The sequence below is a fragment of the Xenopus tropicalis genome, chromosome 5, assembly GCF_000004195.4.
Source record: "Xenopus tropicalis strain Nigerian chromosome 5, UCB_Xtro_10.0, whole genome shotgun sequence".
Taxonomy (NCBI): Eukaryota; Metazoa; Chordata; class Amphibia; order Anura; family Pipidae; genus Xenopus; species Xenopus tropicalis.
In genome coordinates, this window is record NC_030681.2 from 41,114,923 (window position 1) to 41,140,112 (window position 25,190).

Genomic DNA, 25,190 nt, shown 5'->3' on the forward strand with positions numbered 1-25,190 from the left:
TTGTGTAGGCAATGGAAAGAAATACAATAACATAATAATAGGGGCATAGACACAGCAGATACTGGGGGCCAGAGCCTTTATAAGAGACAATTGTATTGTTAATTTGCAAAACATATCCTACTAATCATTTGTGGAATGAGAAGCCCAATACCTTCTTGTAAGTTATGTTATCCATTATCTATAAATATGTTATCCAAACAGCTCAGAAATACTGCATTACCATTTCCTATAGGGTCCTATTTTAATGTACAGGATCTGTTATACAGATGCACTTTCCAAGTGTTTTGTTGCTTCTTCACTATTAATATCTGGAATGCTTGGGACCTGGATATGTTTTTTTCCCCATAATTTGGACCACCATACCTATAGTCTACTAAATCACATTTAAACATTAATTAAACCTATGGCCAATATGTATTTATGTAACTTAGCTTTCATCAAGTACAAGGTACTGTTTTATTATTACAGAGAAAGGAAGATTTATTTGCTTAAAATGGACTTTATGGGAGAAGGAAATCCTGTAAGTCAGAGCTTTCTGGATTGTCCAGATAAGAATTCTTATACCTGTGCTTTGTACCTGATGATAACTACGCTATCATGAATCCTATTTGATTGGGTTCTTAAATGTTGTTTAGTAGATATATAGCAAAAAAGTATAAAGCATAGATTATCTGTGCAATGTAATATACCTATTAGCATTTATAGTTTCACAACATCAGGAAGTCTATAGGGTGTCTGTACCTGGCTGACATAATAACATGATAATTATAGTGGATTTGCAAATGTGAACGGGATCATAAGATGTGAAAATATTGCTAGATTGTCTGAGACGACTGCTAAGAGCTTCACATCAACCTCATTAACATGGTTTGCCCTTCGATGTGACTTTGAGCGGTCACTCTTCAAAGCCATCGGATGTCATAGATCCATGTGTAAGCAGAAATGGGAGGAGAGGGAGGTGCTGCAGTGTAATTACCGTGCATGTCATTTTCTAGGTAAGGCTGTGGGTGAGACAGGGACTCAGTCTCATTTATTACAATGCTTATTTTCAGCATATGAGACGTTTCTGGGTCATTCTCCTCTTTAAATCTTCCTTTGCTCTTCTACCAAACCTGTTCTGCCATTTTCACAAGGCAGTCTGCCTTTATGATCTAGGATTAGAATTAACAGCCATTTTGCAGCCAGCTATTATAGGAACAAAAAAGTAATTTTAAGCCTCTCTAAGTGGTTTTTCTCATTATGATTCTGTGCTCTGCTGCCTGCCATGGGTTAAAGGCATCCTCTGCAGCTGCAGAGTCTGTCGAAAAAGGTACCACAAACAGGAATTAGACAGCACCTTTGTTTAATTAAAACTTTGACATCAATCAGTAAAGTAAAAATGCCACTTACTTTCATAGTTAGTCACATATTTTCCTGTTAGTCCAGGCATGTCATCTGTCAGACCAGTCTTCTGTCTAGTAAAAAAGAACGCAAATTCAGGTGACTGCTAAGGGCCCTGCTGATACTGAGACCCTATAGAACACTATCATACACACATTATGTGGGTCAGAAGGTATAGGAGGGCAAGATATACAGTAACACAATAATTTTTTATATCCATGTTGTCTAACCTAAGACTCTGTTGCTAAAGTACAACTTTTAAAACTCTGCTGTGAGTTGTACTTCAGCTGCTTCTAAAGGGTGGTAGGTTGGACTCTCCTGTCTCATAGCCACCTTGAGCTCCATCAGTAGCCCTGATAGTAAGAGCCACATAGGAGCAAACTAACAAACATGTCAGATTTGTGCCTTCTTATACATTTAATACATAAAAGGAAGTAAGACATTCCATACAGCAAACCATACTGTGTTTTCTTGATGCTGTGTTGGTGTCAGTATGGCATTACCCCCCCCCCCCCCCCATAACAGATGTTTGGCTATGAACAGTGGCTTCAGAAGGCAGCTCTTTGCAGTTTCAGCAGCTATTGTTCATCTTGAGCAGACCTATAATCTCCATTAAGATCCTTTCAGTACATAATATAGTAGTTAAGAGAAACTGCACTCACCTGCACATTAGATAATCCCCAGCCCATAAAACCCTCTGGATATAAAGTAATTGAATGCACATTTAAAGATTCAAAGTAAAGGGTAATCTTAGTATATTCAGAGTCAGGACTGCAAATGTTTGTCCAATTATACGAAATTATATCAGATATACATTCCACCATGTGTTTTACCACTATATTTTAGTACTTGTTCTCAACCATGCATACATCTATAAGAGAGACAGATTGTTGCTGGACAGCTTGAGCACTGATACAACATAAGCCCCATCTAATGCACCCATTCCATAGTACAGGTATGGGACCTGTTATCCAAAAATGCTCGGGACCTGGGTTTTTTTTCCAGGTAAAGGATCTTTCTGTAATTTGGATGCCCATACCTTAGGGGGCTGATTTACTAACCCACGAATCCGACCCGAATTGGAAAAGTTCCGACTTGAAAACGAACATTTTGCGACTTTTTCGTATGTTTTGCGATTTTTTCGGATTCTTTACGAATTTTTCGTTACCAATACGATTTTTGCGTAAAAACGCGAGTTTTTCGTATCCATTACGAAAGTTGCGTAAAAAGTTGCGCATTTTTCGTAGCGTTAAAACTTACGTGAAAAGTTGCGCATTTTTCGTAGCGTTAAAACTTAACGCTACGAAAAATGCGCAACTTTTCGCGTAAGTTTTAACGCTACGAAAAATGCGCAACTTTTTACGCAACTTTCGTAATGGATACGAAAACTCGCGTTTTTACGCAAAAATCGTATTGGTAACGAAAAATTCGTAAAGAATCCGAAAAAATCGCAAAACATACGAAAAAATCGCAAAATACCGATCATTACGAAAAAAACGCAATCGGACTCCATTCGACCCGTTCGTGGGTAAGTAAATCAGCCCCTAAGTCTACTGAAAAAAAATGTAAACATTAAAAAAAATACAATGGGATTGTTTTGCCTCCAATAAGGGTTAATTATAACTTAAGCTGACCATACACGTGGCGATCTAACGATGTTTCGTGCGACCATCGGTCGCACGAAACATCGTCAGATCCGCCACACACAGTCAGGGCTGAAACAGCAGATAAGGAGGTAGAAACAATAGGATTTCTACCTCCTTCTGCCGATTCAGCCCTGACGGCAGATTTTGGTCAGGCGCCTTCTATGGCGCCTGATCAAAATTTTCTAACCTGGCCGATCGGCGAGTCGTCCGATATCAGCAGCTTCCTGCGATATCGGTCGACTCGCCGACATGCCATACACGCACCGAATATCGTACGAAACGAGGTTTCGTACGATAGTATCGGTGCGTGTATGGCCAGCTTTAGGATCACATCCAAGGTACTGGTTTAATATTACAGAGGAAAAGGAAATCGTTTTTAAAAATTTGAATTATTTGATTAAAATAGAGTCTATAGAAGATGGCCATTTCATAATTCTGAGCTTTCTGGATAATGGATCCCATACATGTACTGGAATTTGATCAAAATTTAATTTGAGCCTCATAATTGTTTTAATTAAACTTCTCAAAATACATTCATTCACTCTTTCCACCCTAATGAAGGGTGCTCTGTCCCATCAGAGTACTCAGTCACAGTAATAGCACAAATATTTAGGATCAAATCATATTTATGTGGCTCTGTTTTTCTTGTCTCATATTGCTGTAACCAGTGGGACTGCAGAGGAAAATCATGTAACAGTGCAGTTACTACAGTGATTCTGGAGTAGTAATATACTGTATGTCAACCATTTAGCAATTAGCTCTGAAAGGTCCTCTGTAAATAGACTATTGAAAGCAAGAATCTAATTGGTTAATAATAGGTTAATAGGTTATTGTTATGAGTAACTTTGAAAGTACTGTTAAGCTGTTTTTGGTTCCCCTTTAAGTGTTCTCTCAAGCTATTCAAAGTAGACAAGCCAAACTTTAAGGATGCAAATGGTTTGGACAGTAAGAACCATCTCTGTTAGTCATCTTGCTGTAACCTAACATAGGGATATTAATTTGTAATTTTGGCTGCTGGCATTACACTATAATAAATTATAAGGAGGGTGGGCTAAGTCCTAACTTGAGTTTTTTATTGCTTGAAAATGTGTTTCATATCTCCAGTTATGAGCAACATGAAAAAATATGTTGGGAAATTGTAAAAAAACTGCATTGCTTTTAGAGTCCATCCTTCATTTAGGGTTCCAGATTATTTAAATGCAATCAGAGAAACTCTTATAGCTGGATTTTGTATTTATTACAAGCCCACATTTTTGCTGTTTGACTTTAACCACTTTACTCTTGTATCCATACAATGTTATTCACTGCAACAAGCACAGAAACAATGGAACTCTCATGAGCTCAGTAAATATACCTTGTTTAAAAAAATGTGTCTCTTATTTTATTTGTATGTTGACCAAGTGGCAATTGGCAAAAGTGAAATAACTGTTTTTCTTCTTGTTTTTTTTGCAGGTAGACACTGAGGAGCTTATTTTTTGTTGCCATCATGATGAAACTGGGCACATCATTAGCCTTCTTTGCTAGATTCCACTTTCTTGTCCTTTTGCTGCTCTTGTGCAATGTGGGATCAATACGGAGTGAAACCACAACAGTTGCAGACTTTGAAAACCATACTGACTCCTGCACTGGTTCCTACTATTGCAAGGAAGGTGTCATTTTACCCATCTGGGAACCTCAGAACCCTTCTTTTGGTGATAAAATAGCAAGAGCTACAGTATACTTTGTTGCCATGGTCTACATGTTCTTAGGAGTGTCTATCATAGCTGACCGTTTCATGTCATCGATTGAAGTCATTACTTCTCAAGAGAAGGAAATAACAATTAAAAAACCAAATGGAGAAACCACTAAAACAACAGTAAGAATATGGAATGAAACTGTATCCAATTTGACACTTATGGCTCTTGGTTCATCTGCCCCTGAAATTCTTCTTTCTGTTATTGAAGTTTGTGGCCATAACTTTCAAGCTGGAGACCTTGGACCTAGCACCATTGTTGGCAGTGCAGCATTTAATATGTTCATCATCATTGCTCTTTGTGTCTACGTGGTACCAGATGGGGAAATAAGGAAGATAAAACATCTAAGGGTTTTCTTTGTAACTGCAGCATGGAGCATTTTTGCCTACACTTGGCTATATATGATCTTATCTGTTTTCTCTCCAGGTGTTGTTGAGGTCTGGGAAGGCTTGCTTACTTTCTTCTTCTTTCCAATATGTGTTGTATTTGCTTGGGTTGCGGACAGAAGGCTTTTGTTTTACAAGTATGTTTATAAGAGGTACAGAGCTGGAAAGCAACGGGGAATGATCATTGAAACTGAAGGTGACAGGCCTTCTTCCAAAGCAGATATTGAAATGGATGGGAAGGTGCTTAACTCACACACTGAGACTTTTCTTGATGGTTCTTTAGTTCTGGAAGTAGATGAGAAGGATCAGGATGAGGAAGAGGCAAGGAGAGATATGGCTAAAATATTGAAGGAACTAAAGCAAAAGCACCCAGAGAAAGAAATTGAACAACTAATTGAGCTTGCCAACTATCAGGTTTTAAGTCAGCAACAAAAGAGTAGAGCATTTTATCGCATTCAAGCAACTCGTTTGATGACTGGCGCTGGCAATATATTGAAAAGACATGCTGCAGATCAGGCAAGGAAAGCTGTAAGTATGCATGAAGTAAATACTGATGTTGTGGAAAATGACCCAGTCAGCAAAATATACTTTGAGCAAGCAACATATCAGTGTCTAGAGAACTGTGGAACTGTGGCACTTACTATTGTTCGTCGTGGAGGTGATTTGACCAATACAGTGTATGTTGACTTCAGAACAGAAGATGGCTCTGCAAATGCTGGCTCAGATTATGAATTTACTGAAGGGACTATCATATTTAAGCCAGGTGAGACCCAGAAAGAGCTTCGTGTTGGAATTATTGATGATGACATCTTTGAAGAAGATGAGAATTTTCTAGTTCATCTTAGCAATGTGCGAGTGAATGCAGAGAACACAGAGGCAAACCTTGAATCTAACCATGTAACTCCCCTTGCCTGTCTTGGAGCAACCTGTACAGCCACAGTTACCATTTTTGACGATGATCATGCAGGTATCTTTACCTTTGAAGAGACAGTCACACATGTAAGTGAGAGTGTTGGCATCATGGAGGTAAAAGTGCTGAGAACATCTGGAGCTCGAGGAACTGTTATTGTACCCTATAAGACTGTTGAAGGCACAGCCAAAGGTGGAGGGGAAGACTTTGAGGATACTTGTGGACAACTAGAGTTTCAGAATGATGAGATTGTGTAAGTACTAAACTCAGTTTTTAAAGAATCATCTCGAAAAATGATATTTATAATTTCCATTTGCTAATGTAAAAATATTAAGAATGTTTACTTCTTCCTATTACCATTACTAATTGAAATAAATGACTAAATATTGTAAGGTATGCAACAAACTCAGGGAACTTGAATTCATACTGTTGTGTTGACACATAACATTTTTTGTATCCAAAAGACTTGTCTAAAGGTGAGGAGAAACAGAAGGGTAAAATAAAGAACAAGTCAAATTGTTGAGTTGTTCTCTAAGCTTATATTCATTTTTTAGGTACTGAATTTGCTTGGAAGTAACTTCTGCTGTTACGTAAAGCAAAGTGGTTAATTAACTTCAAATGCAGTTGTTTTACTGGCGCAATAAGAAATGCTTTTGGCTTGATTTACCAATTAGCTCCTGTAATTACAGTTTACTTTTTGACATGAGAAGATACTTAATTAGATTTCTAAATAAATGTAAATTATTAATATGACATTATTTTTCAGGTGTTGGCAGCAACTATACATTTTTTTGAGAAGAGAAATGTACTTCTGCCTAAAAGAGGAGATCTTTATAACATTCTCAATAACTCAATTTGGTTTCATTTCAAATATTAGGGACAATGATCCACTTAGATTAATCATTATATTTGCCCTTGTTCAGCTGGATGAATCTCACACTGGCTAAAACCTGTTAGATTTATTCTTTTGTAATAGTAAATAAACTTCATCAATAAGTAGGATTTAATGTCCATGTATTTTTCCAAAAACAGATTGTATGAGGGCTTATTTTACTGTGAGAACACAGCATTCTTTTTTTATACAGTATTTGCATTCATACAAATAAGTAGGAGCTGATATTATACTTGTCCCAGAAACCGTAATACAGGGTTTATGGATGTCAGTCAAAATGCTTCATTTAAGGTAGCATCTTTTTAACTCCCATATATCATTTCCAGAAATGAAAAAAATACAAAGAAAGACTGATATGTACTCATAAAAAAATCTGCAGACGAAACTATAAAATAAATAAGGTACCATAGGGCTGATTCACTAAAGGTTGATAAGTTTTATCGCACGCTTTTTTGCGTTAAAATTGACATGGAAAAAACGTGCGATTCGCTAAAGTATTAACGCATGCGTTAAGTCGCATATCGTGTGCGTTAAATTTTGCGCTACCGCATGCATTAATTTGCGCGCCGAAATAACACTAACCCATTTGTCTGTGTGAAAATTAACACCTACTTGAGGCAGGCGGTAATTATAGAAAAGTACAGTTAATGTGCTTTTGGCAATAAAATATGGACTTTGCAGTGGGATTTATTCAAGTCTGTGTTGGCCCTAGAGTGATGCAGCCTCCAGTTTGCAGGGAAATGGTCATTTTCAGTACAGTAATTTTCCGAAAGTAATGCCGTATATGGCTAACATGGCGTGCTTTTTTTCACATGCGGCGACTATTTGTACGCGGTGCGTTGATATAACCTTTTTCTGTCGGGTATATTTTATTTTCTTCATGCAAACATCTTTAGTATAAGTTAAGTCAAATATGGCAGCTACATCGGTCAAGCAAATTGGTGTACACTTTTTTTTTTTAAATCAGATGTATTAAGGCTTAGGTTCCTGAGACATATGGGGCCGATTCACTAAAGTGTGTTAAAATGAGCACTATTTCTAGCATGAGTTAAAAATGTTATCGCTTCTTATTTTTTGTGACTTAACACAAGATTCACTAAAAGGACAGACGCGATGTTCTTTGCATTATTTAACTCGCAATGAGCTTTTTTCTTGCGTTATTTTCTGCCGCACGCGTTATTTTCTGCCGCACACAATATATTTTGTTGCGGGCTATATTACTGCGCAATTTAACGCATGTAACCATTATTGTCGGAAAACTACTTTTCTGAAAAATACCATTTCCCTGAAAACTGGAGGATGCATTACTCTAGGGCCAACACATACTTGAAAAAATCCCACTGTAAGGTCCATGTTATGTTGCCAAAAGCTCACAAACCACAATTTTCTTTAAGTACCGCCTGCCCGAAGTAGGTGTTAATTTTCACACAGACTAATGCGATATTTAGCTCATTTAACGCTTCATATGTGTTTGTGAATCATGCGTTAGTATTATATCTATGCGAGAATTAACGCAATGCGAGGTAAATAACGCATGCGATATGTGTTTTAACGCATGCAAAATGACTTTGATGAATTAGTACTTATTTATTGCGTGCTTTTTAACGCAAAAAAAGCATGCGATAAGCGTTATCGCACTTTAGTGAATCGGCCCCATAATGTGAAAAATGAATGTTTTAACAATTTTTGCATTTTTAGACTTTATCATTTGCATGGGCAGAATTATGAAACATTGCTTTATCTTTTACAGAATTGTAGGGCAATAACACTGTGGCTGTGCCTTAACCTTTGGGCTCTAATTTATATTGCTTAATGATAGACAATAAAACAAGAAAATACTGCTTGTTTTTTCCTTTTAAGGTGGGGCAACGGAAAAGATTATTGAAGATGTTTCAGAGACTTGATGGAAAATCTTGGCAATCATTAAACTTCACTGATATGCACACTAATGCATTCCAATGAGTTTCCTACCAGGCTGTATGGTTTAATTTCAGGCCTTACTTTGTCTAATGAAACCATGCACTTGTCATGGAATAACTAGGCCACTTCAGCAGATCTGCTATGTATATGGGGGGGGTCTTTATCTGGCTCCTGCATGGACCTGTAGTCTCATAAAGAAATACCCAAAGAAATATCTTTTGCCAGAAAATTTATAATTTTTTAATTACTGTGCTATGGGAGGTATCCAAGCAGGTGCCATAAGGTGCTCAGTTTGCACACCTTAGGGCTACAGCACTTGTGCATTTACCATTGGTAAATGTATCTAATTAAAACTCACTACAGTACAAACTCAATACAAAGCAGTATGACTTCGGAAGGTAGTCGCTAAGAAATTTATATTTTATAGTGATATACATTTGCCCAGTTAAGCCATAATCAGTGCGTTAAAACAAATCAGTCATTCCCAGGCTTGCTGAACTTTCAATTAATGACAAAGCTCTTCAAACGCCTCTTTCAGTACAAGTACCATATCATCATTTTCCATTGCCCCCAGACATGTTCACAGCGAATTTTATATTTCCAAAGATTTGTGCTAAAATAATTCTGAGCTCCAACTGGGAAATCTCTTTTATGCAGCTCGTCCCATGTGATGTTGTTGTCCTCTGAAATTTCTTTTCACACATCAGTGTTAAAACATTTGGATGTTCTTTTGCTACCAATGTTAGTTTTTATACATTTTTTTTGGAACTGTCATGAATTTCCAAACATGGCTGTAAATGTATGTGAGTTAAATGTATTCCTACTCTGTACAGACACTTTAGGAAAGACCAATTATCTCTTTAGCTGCTAGTATAGTATAAGTAGTATAAGTAACAAATAGTAGCTTTAATAATTATCCTTTACATCAGGGATCCCCAACCTTTTATACCCGTGAGCCACATTCAAATGGAAAAAATGTTGGGGAGCAACACAAGCATGAAAAAAGTTCCAGGGGGTGCAAATAAGAGCTATAATTGGCTGTTTGGTAGCCCCTATGTGGACTGGCAGCCTATAGAAGGCTCTCTTTGACTTTACACTAGATTTTATGCAATAAACACTTTCCTCCAAGCCAGATATTCAAATATGAGCACTTACTTTTAAGGCCACTGGGAGCAACATCCAAGGGGTTGGTGAGCAACATGTTACTCATGAACCACTGGTTGGGGATCACTGCTTTACAGATATAATGCTGTCTATCCCACCCCAATGGAGATTTGGTCAATGTAATTGGATTTACTGGTCTGCTTATTGAAGACACACAAACCCTATGGGTTACTAGACCTGGGATTACTTTGCACTTTTTATTACATTACTCTGTGCTCCTTACATCACACATTAGCAGCACTTACAAATAACCTGGCTACATTTTTGGGTAAGAGGAAACCAGAGTTAACCTCATGAGAAGAACCTCAACCTATGCAAGATAGGTGTGCTAACTGCTGTGCTTTTTTTATACCCCTCTATACCTCTCATTCTTTGAAAGTCTCAACACATTTCACTGGGGTAAAACAGCTATTGTTGGGCTCAATGCATCACTGGCCTTGAAATGCAAGCAGTGACAAATATTTAGGACAGTAGTTGTAAAGTAATATAACTGGTCACACAGTAATATAGATAGTCCTAGAGCAATGTAACTAGTCACAAAGCAATGCAGTTAGGCTCAGACTGTAACTGATTTCAGAGGGATTTTGACAAAGGAATATTATTGTTCATAGAGAGTAAAGTGCAAAGGCAAGTGAGCATCTAAGTAATTCATATTTTGAATGCATTATATATACTCTAGTACTTTCCAGTGCCTATTGTCATTGCTTAGCTCCCATCCAGCTGTGTACACATGCCAATGAAAGGCCAAAACGATGTAAGTAAACTCTACTAGAGATAAGGTGCAGTACATGGGACAGCTAGTCATGGGGAATTTCAGAGATTGGCTTTGAGAAACACACCATACATTTAACTGGTCACACGCTTCAGTAAGCAGGCATTTTTTATTGAGAGTTTCTTTGTTTCTACCATTTTCCTGACCTCCGTTAATTCCATTGGCTTTTGTCTGGTAATGACTGTAGTGTTTTTTGGTCTGACACATGTTTTTATAAAAGGACAACTAAAGGTCTGATCAAATAAGGACTTTTTATAATAGTCATAGTCACAATGGGCTTAGCACATCATTGTTGGCAGTCTATTCTGATTTCTCAGTTTTGCATTGAGGTGCCTGCTGCAATGTCACACAGTGCAGATGTTTTCATAACTCAGTACATATGAAATATAGCAATGACAGCGGCTTGGTTTGTGTAATCCTACAGCCATATAAGTATTCTCATCTTTTCAATTAGGTTTCCTGCCAGATTTTGTCAGTTGCAGCAAACTAAGTTATTTTACCATGCAGGCCTTTTGTCATCCGCACTATTTTACTGCTGTTGCCTCCAATAAAGTATTCTTTATATATTGTCATATAATGTTTGATTAAAGGATTTATGTTTATTTGACCTCAAGCAGTGAATTTGTATTATATATGTTCCCATTTTTATTGTAGGTCTGTCTATTTTAATATAGTAGCTCCTAATCTGCTATATTTAGTGTCCCTTTAACCTTTGCAAAGTTTTATTTGTGGTGAGCTTCCATTATCTTCATTTAATCAATCGGCTGTTTCACCTTTGCTGCTCTGGGATGAAATATTTTTAAAAATGATGTGCTTATACAGTATATTCTGCAGGAAACTACATTTCTCACACTAATGATGTGCTGTGGAAACATTCTGAAAATAGTTATGGAATATTTTGTACAACCCAAATAAAAAAGGTCCAAAGCCTGGAAATGTAGAGCTGTTGTATATAGGTCATGGAGTTTATGATTTATTTGCCACAAATCAAAGCACTCTTCTATATTAGTGTGACCCAGTAAATATGTAGGCTGTTTGTTAATTTTATTATGGTAAAACTTCTATGTCATGGATCAATAAAAACAATATATTCTTGTAATTTATTGCATTGTTATGAAATCAGAAATCAATTGGGGTTATGCAATAACATTAGTAATGTTGTCCATGTTGAGGAACATCCACAAACGTATCCAGTTGTGGTCCCATCATCTGCAAATCCAAAGCTTCTTAGCTTCCTTCTTGGTCCTCCCCCTCTTATGCACCATTTCTTGCATTTTTTGGACCTCCAACTAATGCACCTTTTTCTACATGTCTTGGACCTCCAACACATGCACCCTTTCCTTCATCTCTTGGACTTCCAACTCATGCACCTTTTCCTGCATCTCTTGGACTTCCAACTCATGCACCTTTTCCTGGGTCTCTTGGACCTTCCAAGCTCTTGGACATTTTCCTCTTGGGCTTCTGAAGAGCTTGTGCACCTTTTCCTGCAACTTTCAGAAATTCCCAAGCTCATGCACCTTTTCTTGCATCTCTCAATTGTACTTAAATAGAAGGTTCATTTATATCTGTAAGAAATTAAATAAGTAATCTTCTATTGGAGTTGGGGCTTATGCACCTTTTCAAGATCCATTGATTAACCTTAGGTTCAGCATTTGCCTTTTTGACCTATTGTATTAATTTCATAAATCTTTGTCAGTGTTCATGTTATTGCAGTAAAACATGGCGGTATCAGCTGGCTTAAAAGAAAACTATACCCCCAAACAATGTAGGTCTCTATAAAAATATATTGATATAAGAAAAATATATTTTTATAGGTGTATGTGCTATTGGGTACTCCTAAATAGAAAACTGCCATTTTAAGAATTAACGGCCCACATACATGCTAGGCCCCATCAGTGAGTTAGTGGAAAGAGTTCTGCCTTTTGCTTTCACTACTTCCTGTTACAGTTAGAGCTGCATTATTTCTGGTCATGTGATGTGAGGGAGCACCCAGCCTATCACTAAATGGTGGATCAAGAGAAAAGATGTAAAAGGGCAATATTTACTAATTACTACTTACAAATGTATTCATTCTGGGGGTATAGTTTTCCTTTACAATGAGATTTTGAGAAATACAACTTAACTGCAACTCGTAGATAATTAAATAAGAAGATATTCTCTGTAGAATATAGACAGGCTAGTACGCTTAAACTAGTCTAAAATGATCATCGGTGCCAAGTCATAATGGCCTATTTTATGAGAGCATTGTCTTAATACAATTTATGCCACCATCACTCTGTGTTACTGTAGACCTGTTTATAGCCAAGGCTGTGGTAACCTCATTTAACGATAAATAACTGTGTAAATATACACATAATACTGAGAGTTTCACATCTAATGCTCTCTGATTAAAGCACAGTGTGGGACTTTATTAATGGGCAGCATCTAGCTGATATTTATGCTCTGGAAACTTCACAGTCAAAATGTTCTGCTATTCTTAGATAGATAATATCATTTTAACTCTAAAACATAGTATATTAATTCCATCCTGCTATATTTCTAAATATGTCCATCTCCTAGAGATTAATTTTGGAAAATCCTACAAACAACGGTGCCTTTTTGCATATGTAAAAAGAGTTCTGGTTGCCTATTAAACTTTAAAGGCTTCCTGCTTCTTTTGCAAGCTGCCATGACAATGTTTTTGTCTTGCCCATTGCATGAGTCTCTGACATCATAGGATGTGACCTATGAGGCAAACATTCGTGCCTATGAACATGTGTCAGACTGCTCCCATCTCTCTGTGCTAGCTCACTGTGATGACTGACAGGCTTATGAACAGTTTCTTTTATATCATGTATGTTATTTTAAACCAGGGTCCACTAAGCAGTGGGCCATAACAGATTTCAGATCACAGTTTATTATTTGAAGAAAGTTCTGAAGCATGGGAGCAATTAGGATTCATTTCGGCACCATTTTGCATTTGGTTCAAAAAACGCTTGCTTGGATTTACTTGATTAAAACCAAGGAATGTGCACTATTGCTCTTACAACTTGATCTGTTTTTGTATATATTTTAGTCACTTTTATACTTTTACATGTTATTACTTAAATGCGTGGTTCACCTTCAGGTATGGTAGTATGATACAGAATGGCCTATTCTTTAACATTTCATTTTCAACTTTTCAAGTGGTCTTCATGTTTTATTTGTTATAGTTTTTTTAATTATTTGCCATCTCCTGACTCTTTCCAGCTTTCAAATGGGGGTCACAGACTGTAGTACCTCTGTGAGGCTAGAATGTTATTATCATTTGTTACTGATTATTACTTATTTTTTTTCATTTACGCCTTCATCTCTCCATATTCCTTTCTCTCTTTCAAACCAATGCCTGGTTGCAAGGTTAAATTGGAATCTAGCAACCAGATAGCTGTTGAAATTCCAAACTGTAGAACTGATAAAAAAAAGTTAAATAATTAAATATTTGCAAATACAATTAACAATAAAGACCAACTGCAAATTGTCTCAGAATAGTACATTATGCTAAAAAAAACACCACTTGCTATAAAGGTATGTCTTGTGTATATAGCCTGCGTGGTTGTAAAATGTTTGTATCCCTGTAGGACCTTTCTGACACGTCCATCTCTGTATCAGTGTATCTTGTATTACCGCCTTCACCTCTTCTCTACTGCCAAAAGATCCTGCAGTACATTGAACCACAGAAATGAAGTCTGTATGCTTTATAACTTTGGAGAGATAAGATTTTCCATCCTAAACTTTTATTGTATTAGGGTATATAATGGTTTTTCATTACTCTAGTTATTTTTGTTACAGTGCTATAACATATTTATAACAGCACCAGAGGAAACTGGATCTGGATTGGCAGAAGGGCTGTTTTTATTGCATTTTTGTTATTCCTTATCCTTAGACATGGTGTGAATGGCATGTAAACCCTTGGCTTAAAATAATGCTTTATTCGTTGTTATAGAATGGAAAGTTCCAAATGGAAACATAATTTCGGTAATTACTGGGAGAGGTATGCAGTATGCAAAGTCATCATTTTTATAAACACTGTAAAATTCATTAACCTGGTTTATTTTATGCAGTTTTGCAATGCAAACAAAAATCCTCTGGACTGTGGATACTTATTAAAGGGGTTGTTCACCTTTAAATTTACTTTTAGTATGATTTAGAGCAGTGTTCCCCAACCAGTAGCTCGCAAGCAACATGTTGCTCCCCAACACCTTGGATGTTGCCCCCAGGGGCCTCAAACCAGGTAGTTATCCTTGAATTCCTGACTGGGGGGCAAGTTTTGGTTGCATAAAAAGCAAGTATAATGCCAAACAGAGCCTTCTATAGGCTGCCAGTCCACATAAGGGCTATCAAATAGCCAATTATAACTCTCATTGGCACCTCCAGGAACATTTTTCATGCTTGTGTTGCTCCCCAACACTTTTTCCACTTGAATGTGGCTCACCGGTATAAAAGGTTGGGGATCCCTGATTTATAGAGTGCTATTCTGCGACAATTTGCAATTGGTTTTCATTTTTCATTATTTGTGTATTTTTAATTATTTATCCAGTTTGGAATTTCAGCAGCTATCTGGTTGTCAGGGTCCACTTTAACCTAGTTACCAGGCAGTGGTTTAAAACAGAGACAGGAATATGAGGAGGGGCTAAATTAAAAGATAAGTAATACAAAGTAATAATACAATTGTAGCCTCCTAGAGCAATTGTGTTTTAGCTGCTGGGTTCAGTGACCCCCATTAGAAAGCTGAAAATAGAAGAGCAAGGCAAATAATTCAAAAACTATAAGAAATAAAAAAAAAATAAGAACTGGCCATACTAAAATTTAACTTGAAAGTGAACCACCCCTTTTAATTCCTTTTGACAAAATTATTTTTTTTCTTATATTTTTTGATATAGAAATTGTTTATTAGTGAGCTTTCTCAGCTGAAGATTTGCTTTACAATGCATGCAACACAACTCTGCTGTTAACAGCGTCGCCAAATTGCTTACTTGTGCCAGAACCGGCCAGTCAGAGAAGGTGAAATCTGTCAGTGACTGACAGCATGAGTGTTTGATGCAGCTGCAAAAATTTTAGGTTGACAAATATTTATTTAACATCCTCTACAGTTGTGTATTTAGTTGTGTATTTTTTATAATATTGATGGTTCCCTTTTATAAATATACGTATATATATATATATATATATATATATATAAAATATATAATATATATATATATATCATATAAATAAAGATATAAAAATGAGCAGCAATATAAATTGTCCACAAAATTCATGCAATTTTTTAACTTCTGGGCTTTCCAAGGTAAAATCAAACCAATTAAACATAGCAGTCTTGTAAGAAGTAACCTTATTAACAGTGATTCTTGTATATGTAAGTAAATCATCTTTGCAAGATTTTGTTATCAATATATTAAGAGTCCCTAAGCAGGGTTGGGTGCATGTGTTTTACTGTCTAAATTAAATTAGTTCTTTGACATGATTTGGTCTTGTACACTATATTCAGGCCTCGCCCCAGGCAAGAAAGTAGTGAGTTATTCTTGGGTCTGGATGTTAGCCTGTAGCTGCAGCAACACCTTCGGGCCTCTCGTACATAATAAAGCCCTTAGGATTGTTCTGTACAGTTAGTAATTTAACCTTGAATGGACTAATCACATGGCAAAGTATAAAACGTTTCAGATAGAAAAGGGAAATGAGATATTTGCTCAGATGATAAACAGCATGATAAACAGAATTGCTAATTGTTCTGCATATAAGAAACAGACCCTGTATATAATAGGTGTAACATATGGTTTTTTTTTACCGATCTAAGAACAGTGTTTGTGATAATTAAGGCAACTTGAATAACCTGCAGCCCAGAAGCGTAATACCTATAGCATTGGCAATCTTTGACTTGAGTGTCTGCACCATAGGTTTTATTATCTACAGCATGTAAGCATGATGAAATGCTTGAAATTTTTATTTTATTTACTTTATTCTTTCTTGGTCTAAAACAGTTCCATACTTAGTAAAGAGGTTTGAGGAATAGTTTGATTGGGGTACTGTGTATTCCAGCAGTATGCATGCACACACAAGCCAAAGGATCTGCTGTGCAGACTGTAGTAAACCTTCAGGTCTGTAAAGGTCACTTGTATCTTGGGATTTAGTAGTGAATCATATTATACATAACATGTAAGAATAATGTTGTTTTAATAATGGAAACCCTGGCCCAACATTCTTCATCTGGACTTTATGATGGTATTTTTTATAATAGATGACTGCATTTATTGCCCAGTGGTGGTTTGGAATCAAACATGGAACTAGGTTGCTAATAATATATTGTCAGTGTTTATAAACACTTCATATTAAAACTGTTGTAGATTAATTGTAAGCAACCAGGATATCTTATTTAATAGAAATAAAGTAAGCCAGGAACTTCCCTCAAAAGTGGATCTATAATAATCTCATATACTGTCTGTGCTTACCTCACTTGAAATGAGAAAATTGTATGAAACAACTTCACTGACTTTGTAATGGGCAGCTACTGTGGTGAGCCCCAGATTGGGTGATAACCTGATCAGCACGCCACTCGATTATGAAATGTAATGTTAACAATAAATTATTAAAAACAACTTTTTTCATGCTTAGGACCATACTTTCTGGGTATGTTCTTTGTTTTTTGTAACACCTTATCTGCTGTAGTACAGCTGCCAAAATGTTCTAAACTTATTCACCTTCCTTATAGACAGTTGAGGAGCAGCCTGACTTCCTGTTGGTTGTTATTCAGTTGGGAATAAGTTTTGGTGGCTATACTGACAAAAATCAGCATTTTGGGGGGGGGGGGGGGGGGGGGGGGGATGGGAAATATCTACCCAAGGAAATTGGCCCCCGGAAATGGCATCTCAATTGCAACAAAGGTGTCAGAATTCTTTTACAATCTTTCTCCACCATTTACTAGTTTATTTCCCTTTCAGACTTCAGAGGTTTCAATCTTCTGCCACTTGTGCAACCACAAGCTGGCTCCCTTTTATTTAAATGTTGGGTAACTTAAGGTGACCAAACACAGGCAGATTTTAGCTGCCAATTTGGCTTATTCAGTAATAATTGTTAGCTTATCTACCCATGTGTGCGGCACTAAGCTGAGCCTGGCCAGATATTGATCAGACAGGACAGGTATAAAAATCTCATTGGAGTGATGACTGCATTGGCTTATCATCACCTCAAGAAGGGGATATCAGGGAGGGATCCACTTGTTTGGTGTCCTCGGTGTATGGCCAGCTCTAGTGTTCTTCTTGGATTTGGCACAGGGCTGCAGTCAACAGAAGCCAGTGGGCCAGATGAGCTTAGATTTTGCCACCATTTTATCTTTATTTAACAAAGAATTCTAAAAAAATTTCGGCCAAGGTTTCCTTTTGATTTACCTTTCCAAAAACCACACATTTTTACCAAGTTATTTTATCATTTGCTTTGATTTTTGAGCTTCTATTTCCTGGCAACTAAATACAGTAAATTAACAGCTCATTAAAAATGTCAGTTATTATTAATAGCAAAATGTTTCCCTTTAAGCCCTGATGGATTAGGAGGCAGAATTGTGGTGCGTGACATAAGCTATTAGCTGCTCTGTAGAGAAAGAAAATACATAAGGCCAGCCACTGATAAAGTACCTAATAACCTAGATGCCAGTGTGAAGTGCAAGAGAAGGATATTCATCAAGTAAATCAAACATTATCTTACAGATGTAGTATTTGTAATGCAGCTTAATAAGAAGTAGTGAGATACAGCATATAGTACTTTTCCCAGGCCATTGGGCACACATTAAATAAAGTGGGACATGGAGATTATAACTTATATAAGACTCATTTTACTGGCACTGATTCAAACCTCTAAGATACCTCCTTGTTTAACTCAAACACCATTTCTATGCTCTTTTCTATATGTTTGGAGAAACAATTTGACCTGTATACCCATCTGCCCATAATATCTGAGCAAGCTACATCCGAATTAAAGGGAAAAAAACAATAATTGGATTTTGAAATATGATTATTGAAATATCATTGTGATGGAAAGGAAAATCTGGTCATTGTGAATCCGCATAAATAATAAGTGGTGTGCTTCAAAAGAACATATTGGAATATTTTTTAGATTTCCTGGGATATGCTGGAAGAGAGTGAAGTTTTCCATAACGTTATAAAAAACAGCAGTGTTCTGCCTAGATTTGAATAATTGTTTACAGCATGTCTTTATATAATTACTGTGCCTTTTGATTTTCTTGGATTTTCTATTTGTTTATTTTGAGCAACATACTATCCATTGTCTGCAGACTTATTGACAACTTATGTCATGGAAATTGCATCTTTTATTAATATGTTTTTCCCCTAAACCCCTGTTAATGGTGTTTTTACTTTTTACTCATTATCTTCTTTTTAAGGATAACTGAAGAATAAATGTGTAGAAGGTATGAACTATTAGTCATGAAATTGCTACCAGTCTAAGGCTTTAGAATGGGTTGCATTGGCCAGACCCTGATGGATCTCCATTTGGCACTTCGTGGCTGTAGTCAATGGCAACTGAGACCCTCTTACATTCTGCACAGACATTTTTGCTTCAGTACTTGCATCCTGTTTGGAAAAGGCTGAACTGATCATCCCCATAGCTAGCCAGAGGCTAGTACTGATAATTAACCAAAATACAAAGTGGTAGGCACTCATGAAATCCACACTCCAATTAAATATTAGTTAAAAGATTTTTATTAGCAAAACATCACTTATACAGACTTACGCATTTATTGTTCTGTTCCAAGGCTGAATCTAGTATTTAAGAAAGTGGGTTATTAAGCAATACACACCAGTGAAACATGAGGACTGATTAACTCTTAATGCCTTAGAAGAGACAGCCTCTTCAGTGATTGTACTTCCTTAGATGCTGTATCCCACCTATGTGCACAGCACAAAGCGTGTAAGGACCTGGGTTGTTTTTTCAATATTTTTTTTGTAACTTTCATTTAATTGATCTGATTGTAGGTTCCATGAGTTTTCCTATCCCCTAGCTAATGGTCTGGGTGCAACTGAACTCCACATTTGTAATAGCGAGCCATATACTCTGCAAAACTCTAGAGCTTCTTTGTGTGTCTGAAGGCTAGCCAAATTGTGCCACTCTAGTATAAGCATAGCCAGGCTGTTTATACAATGGGTTGATAAATGATGGCTATACTACAACTCCCAGAGTTACAGACAATGCATGAGCGTTGCTCTGCTTTTTCTCCCAGGAACAGTTAGTGAGCCAGATCTTAAAAAATATAATGAGTCCCTGTGCCTTTGCCTGCAGAAAAAGACAGCCCACAAGAAATTCTGTTTGACTTGGATCATTCAGTCATTGTGTCTAGATACGATATAGTTCAGCATGAAGATATGAACCTTGTCATAAAAAAACGCTACATTCATTTCTGCTTTCTTTGTCCTGCCTTCTTATTTTAGATGTTCCCCAGTCAAGTATTGAGCAATTCCTAGTTTCTGACATTACAACATAGAAGACAGGAAGCACAGTGTAGCTGCCAAGATGTATAAGGCTGTATTTAATAACAGTGATTTGTATGGTATGCAATTCCCAAAAACGTACTGCTTTGTGGAATGAGTGTAGCAGGCAGATATGTGGGTTCTGCAGCAGTCACAGTGCCGGCTCTGCTTCTCATCACACTGCTAAATATGCGCACGGCGTAAGTTGTGCGGCAGCAGCAAGAATTTTCTTCTGCAGTTGCCTTTATAATTATGTTTGTGTAACAAGTTCATCTACATCTCACAGGAGTCAAGAAGAGTGCTTTAGCACCATCACACAGATCATACCAAGCTTTCTGGGTAATGGAACCCAAATGAGCACTTCTACTCATCTACAAGTGATTCTTGTATCAATCCTAAAGAAATTGAATTTAATCCAAATGAACAGACATCTATTTTTTATATTTAAGCATAACTACAGTAGGTCATGGTGCTATCATTATTATATACTGCTCTTTAGATTGCAAAGTTAATGTACACATTGTACTGTGTGGATGAGCCACTTCATATTTCATGTCACGGTACGATTCGCTTTTGACAACAGGTCAAGCATGAAACCTATAAACATATAATTACGCCTGAGGACACTAGGAGAAAAAAATAGGAAGTATAAATTTACATTTTATCATTTTAGCTCTCTTTTTGGTATAGAATCTAGTCCAATGCATAATGGAGATGGAAGAATGTGATTTTTTTTGTGCATATGTATAGGTTATTATTATAGTGTGTGTGCTTGAATACAGTTTTATATATATATATATATATATATATATATATACACACACACATATATACTGCAAATGTTATCCTTAAAAAGGTGCTCAGTGATGTCATCAGTTAAGTTATATTATTTTTGTCACATAGATCCCTCAAACTTTTGTATTACTATAAATACTTGCTCCTTTATAAGGTCATGGAACTCCTCTGTGACTTTATATCCTTTATACTGTTTTACAATAGGGGTACATTTTCTCTATATATGTGTGTTTGTGTGTGTGTGTATATATACTGTACATATATATATATATATATATATATATAAATCCAAAGGAGTAGTGGTGCACACCAGGATTCCTTTTTAAAAATAAATTTTATTCGATAAATAAAATTAATACATGGTAGAACAGGCCAACGTTTCGGCCCCCATCTTAAGGTCTTTCTTTGGATTGTATGCAATTGCTTAAGTGGTAGCACCTGGGTCAATTATCTCTATGCTAGGGAGTGCTGAACTCGCTGGGTCGTTGTATATATATATATATATATATATATATGTATATATATACCAACGTTTCAATCACAACTTCAGAACCTTTATCCAGATCCTGGATTTCTGAGATTAGTCCTTTTTATGGATATATATGTGTGTGTGTATATATTTATATATATATATATACATATTATTGATAGAGAGTGCACAGCATAAAAAAAAAAAATCATTTTGACTTTATTTGTATTATGCAAAGCATCTATGCATTTTGATCCTTAAGGGATATCTTTAATATATATATATATATATATATGTATGTATATGCGGTATATATATATTATAGATGCTAAAAAAAAAAAGCAATATTCTCCAAGCTGTTGTCTTATGTATTATCTTTAAAATTTTTCCATCTGACCCAAGAGGATTACAGAAATCATTGGTTACTGATTAAGGCACTAATTTTCAGATTTACCTGTCAAATAATACCCAGTCCATCTGGCAGAGCACTAATAATAGTGGGGTTAGCATTTGTGCCAGCAGGAGATCCAAATGAGAAATAAAATAGTGGTAATAATAAAGCTTTTTTAAATGTATTAGCATTTGAGGTGATATATCACTCTGTATATTGCTCTTTCATTTGTTTCTCAAAAAGACCAAGAGATCATTGGGTCTATGTCGTATTGCTGAGGGGACCTGCTAAGTAATAAAAAACATAAAAAGTTGTTCTAAGACAGAGGGACTAAGGGATACACGGTGGAGATGCATCTGTTACAGCATATAGTCACATTTAGAATATTTTTTTTAAGTGTCCTTTTTTTAGTAGCCTTTGGAATGTATTGGACAAACTCTATTTTTTTGGAATTAAAGGGGTAGTACACCTTCGCAAAACATATCTTAGAAATGCTGTTTGAAATTGTAGTTTAGTTTGATTCTGTGTAATAATAATGAAAATGCCTGATAGCTTGTTAGTTTTGTAAACACAAGATAGAAACTGTAATTAGTTCGGGTGGTTGTCTTGATTGTACTGTACAATATTACCCAGGTTGAAACACACCCATCCTGTTTTGTATGTTATCCAGTCACAGAAAGAATAATTATTTGTTAAGTGGAAGAGACTGTACCAAAGATTCATGCAAGTATAGCAGGACCTGTAGTAGACTTGGTTTAATATAATAATAATAATATGTAATATATAATACAGATATGGCATCCATTATCCTGAAAATCCATTGTCCAGAAAGATCCAAATTACAGGAAGGCCATTTCCCATAGACTCCATTTTAATAAAATAATTCACATTTGTAAAAATGATTTCTTTTTTTCTCTGCAATGTTTACTTGCGCCCAACTAAGATTTAATTAATCCTTATTGGACACTAAAAATCCTATTGGGTTTATTTAATGTTTAAATTCTTTTAAAAGTATGGTGATCCAAATTATGGAAAGATTTGCTGTCCAGAACACCCCAGGTCCTGAGCATTCAGAAAACACAGTATAATACATATAATATGATATAAATATATGCTGGGGGTACACCAAAATGCCACAATGGCTGTGTTTTTAGTGCACAGCATTTGCTGATGCAATTCTTATAGGAGAAGGAAAAGCTAACCTTTCCTTCTCCTTTAAAGTGATACTGACACAAAAAAACTACTTTTCAAAATATGAATATACATAAAAAGCTACCTATAGGTCGTGTTGATGGTTTTTCGCTGACAGGTTTGGTTTTGTAAGTAATTGTTACTTGAAGTTCCTAAACCTGACTGTTTTGGCAACCTGACTGTTCCTTCCCAACCTGTCAGTTATAGCTTCTAATGCTAACAGACAAATATGGCAGCCCCCACTTAGAGGAACAGAGGATCAGACAGGTAATGTAAACGCATCAGGCAAATATTTTTATGGCAAAATTATAAAGTTCTTGCAAAGAAAATGTTATGATAGATGTAAAAAAAAAGATTTACTTTCTGGTGTCAGTATCTCTTTAATGTGTTGTTAGTTTTCTTTTTGCAATAATTACAACGGTCATGTAACATTCTCCCATTCACACTAAAAAAAGTGCATGAGATTTGGTAAAGTAGCAGTTATTCTTAAATACAGTTTGTTTTTATATTAAATAAACCCATTGTTGCAGTAGGGCTCATTTAATGCAATTCTCTGTGCCCTTTTTATTTCTTGTATCAGTTATTGGACCCACCGCAGCTGAACACAGGAACAGACATTCATGAGTATGAGCCCTTAATAATAATAATATTAAAGAGGGACTTGGGAACCCATCATTGCCAGGACTATAAATCTACGTTTAGTAAAGTTTATATTAAGTATGGTTAAGTATGCCAGAGGGTGCCCCAAATGTTACTGTTGCACTGGATTCTGATTCTGGCTGTGGAAGTATCTGTAAGCATTTTGGGTTTTTGGCAGTGTTAGCCAAGCCGGCCGGACGCCCTAGGCAACCTGTTTGGCTTGGCCCCTCCCCCCGTGTGTGCATGCATGCGCATGCTCAAGCGAGCACACAATGCGCGCACACAGGGGGGCTGGGTTACCAGGGCCTCTGCAGTGGAAGGAACTAGTGGTAGGTGAAAGAAGGTACATGACTGGTGCCCCCCCACCGTTGCACCCTAGGCAAGTGCTTCTTATGCCTACTCCTAGTTCTGGCCCTGGTTTTAATTGCCCTTTATTATGTTTGAGGATTGCCACTAAAGGTGGGAGTTTTTGATTACTAATTGCATGTAGTGTGGTGCTTGACTTCCTACTGACGTGGATAGAATTCAGTAGTGGTTTGATCACAACAGGGATCTAAACATTGTATGTGCCATAAACCTGAAAATCTGACATTTCCATCTAACTAACTGTTACCACATGAGACTAATACATGGATAATACATATATAATCCCTCTTATTCCATACCAAATGCTTTTCCACCAGCAACTAGTGTACAGGAATGGCAAAGGGGGCACGTAGATCCTCCCTCTTAATAAATACACAGTCTGTTTTATGCACTCAAACAGTTTTACCGTAAATCTGATTTGCCAACAAAGTGCATTATTTCTATAGAAGGAATAACTTGCAGATTATGCTGAGCCTGTCAGGAAATGATAAATTATGTTCTGATTTGTACCTTGATTTATCTGAAACACTCTGAAAGTCCATTAGTGGATAGAGATTATAAGCAGAGGCGAAACGCTTGTTCCTTAAATGTCCCTCGTACCCAGAGGAGCTATGACAATATTACCCTTTTGTGAAATTTAATAAGAGATGAATGACCGTGCCATAATGGAAGATAGTCTGTTCCAGGAAACCCCTGTTGATAGAAACAGTACATAAAATATTCTACACCCATGTTTGTAATACATAATTCATATTATGATAGTGGGAATATATGTTAGGAATATAAAACAAGCGTGGAACCTCTGCGCTGTTTTATACATTTACAGAAGAATATTCCCAGCATGGGCCATAACAATACTAGACTACAGATGAATTCAGATAGAGGATGTCGCCATGTATATAAAAGAGAACTCTTTGAGGTTAAAGCTTAGCTACTCTTTAGGATATACTACCTACAGTGTGTAAGAGAAAATAGTAAAAACAATAAACACAATGCCTAACCGCTATAGCACCCAGAATGGCAGCTCACCACCTGAAACAAGATC

At 36.5% G+C, this 25,190-nt stretch overlaps 1 protein-coding gene across 10 annotated transcripts in view; it reads left to right on the forward strand.

Moving 5' to 3' along the window:
- Positions 1 to 25,190, forward strand: part of slc8a1 (solute carrier family 8 (sodium/calcium exchanger), member 1) — a 273,885-nt gene that overhangs the window by 98,899 nt on the left and 149,796 nt on the right. For all 10 annotated transcript variants that reach the window (XM_012963817.3, XM_012963818.3, XM_004914680.4 and 7 more), the window contains one exon: positions 4,479 to 6,308. In XM_012963817.3, the coding sequence (XP_012819271.1) occupies positions 4,513 to 6,308 (1,796 nt within the window). In that variant the 5' untranslated portion in view covers positions 4,479 to 4,512. The remainder of the gene's footprint in view (positions 1 to 4,478; positions 6,309 to 25,190) is intronic.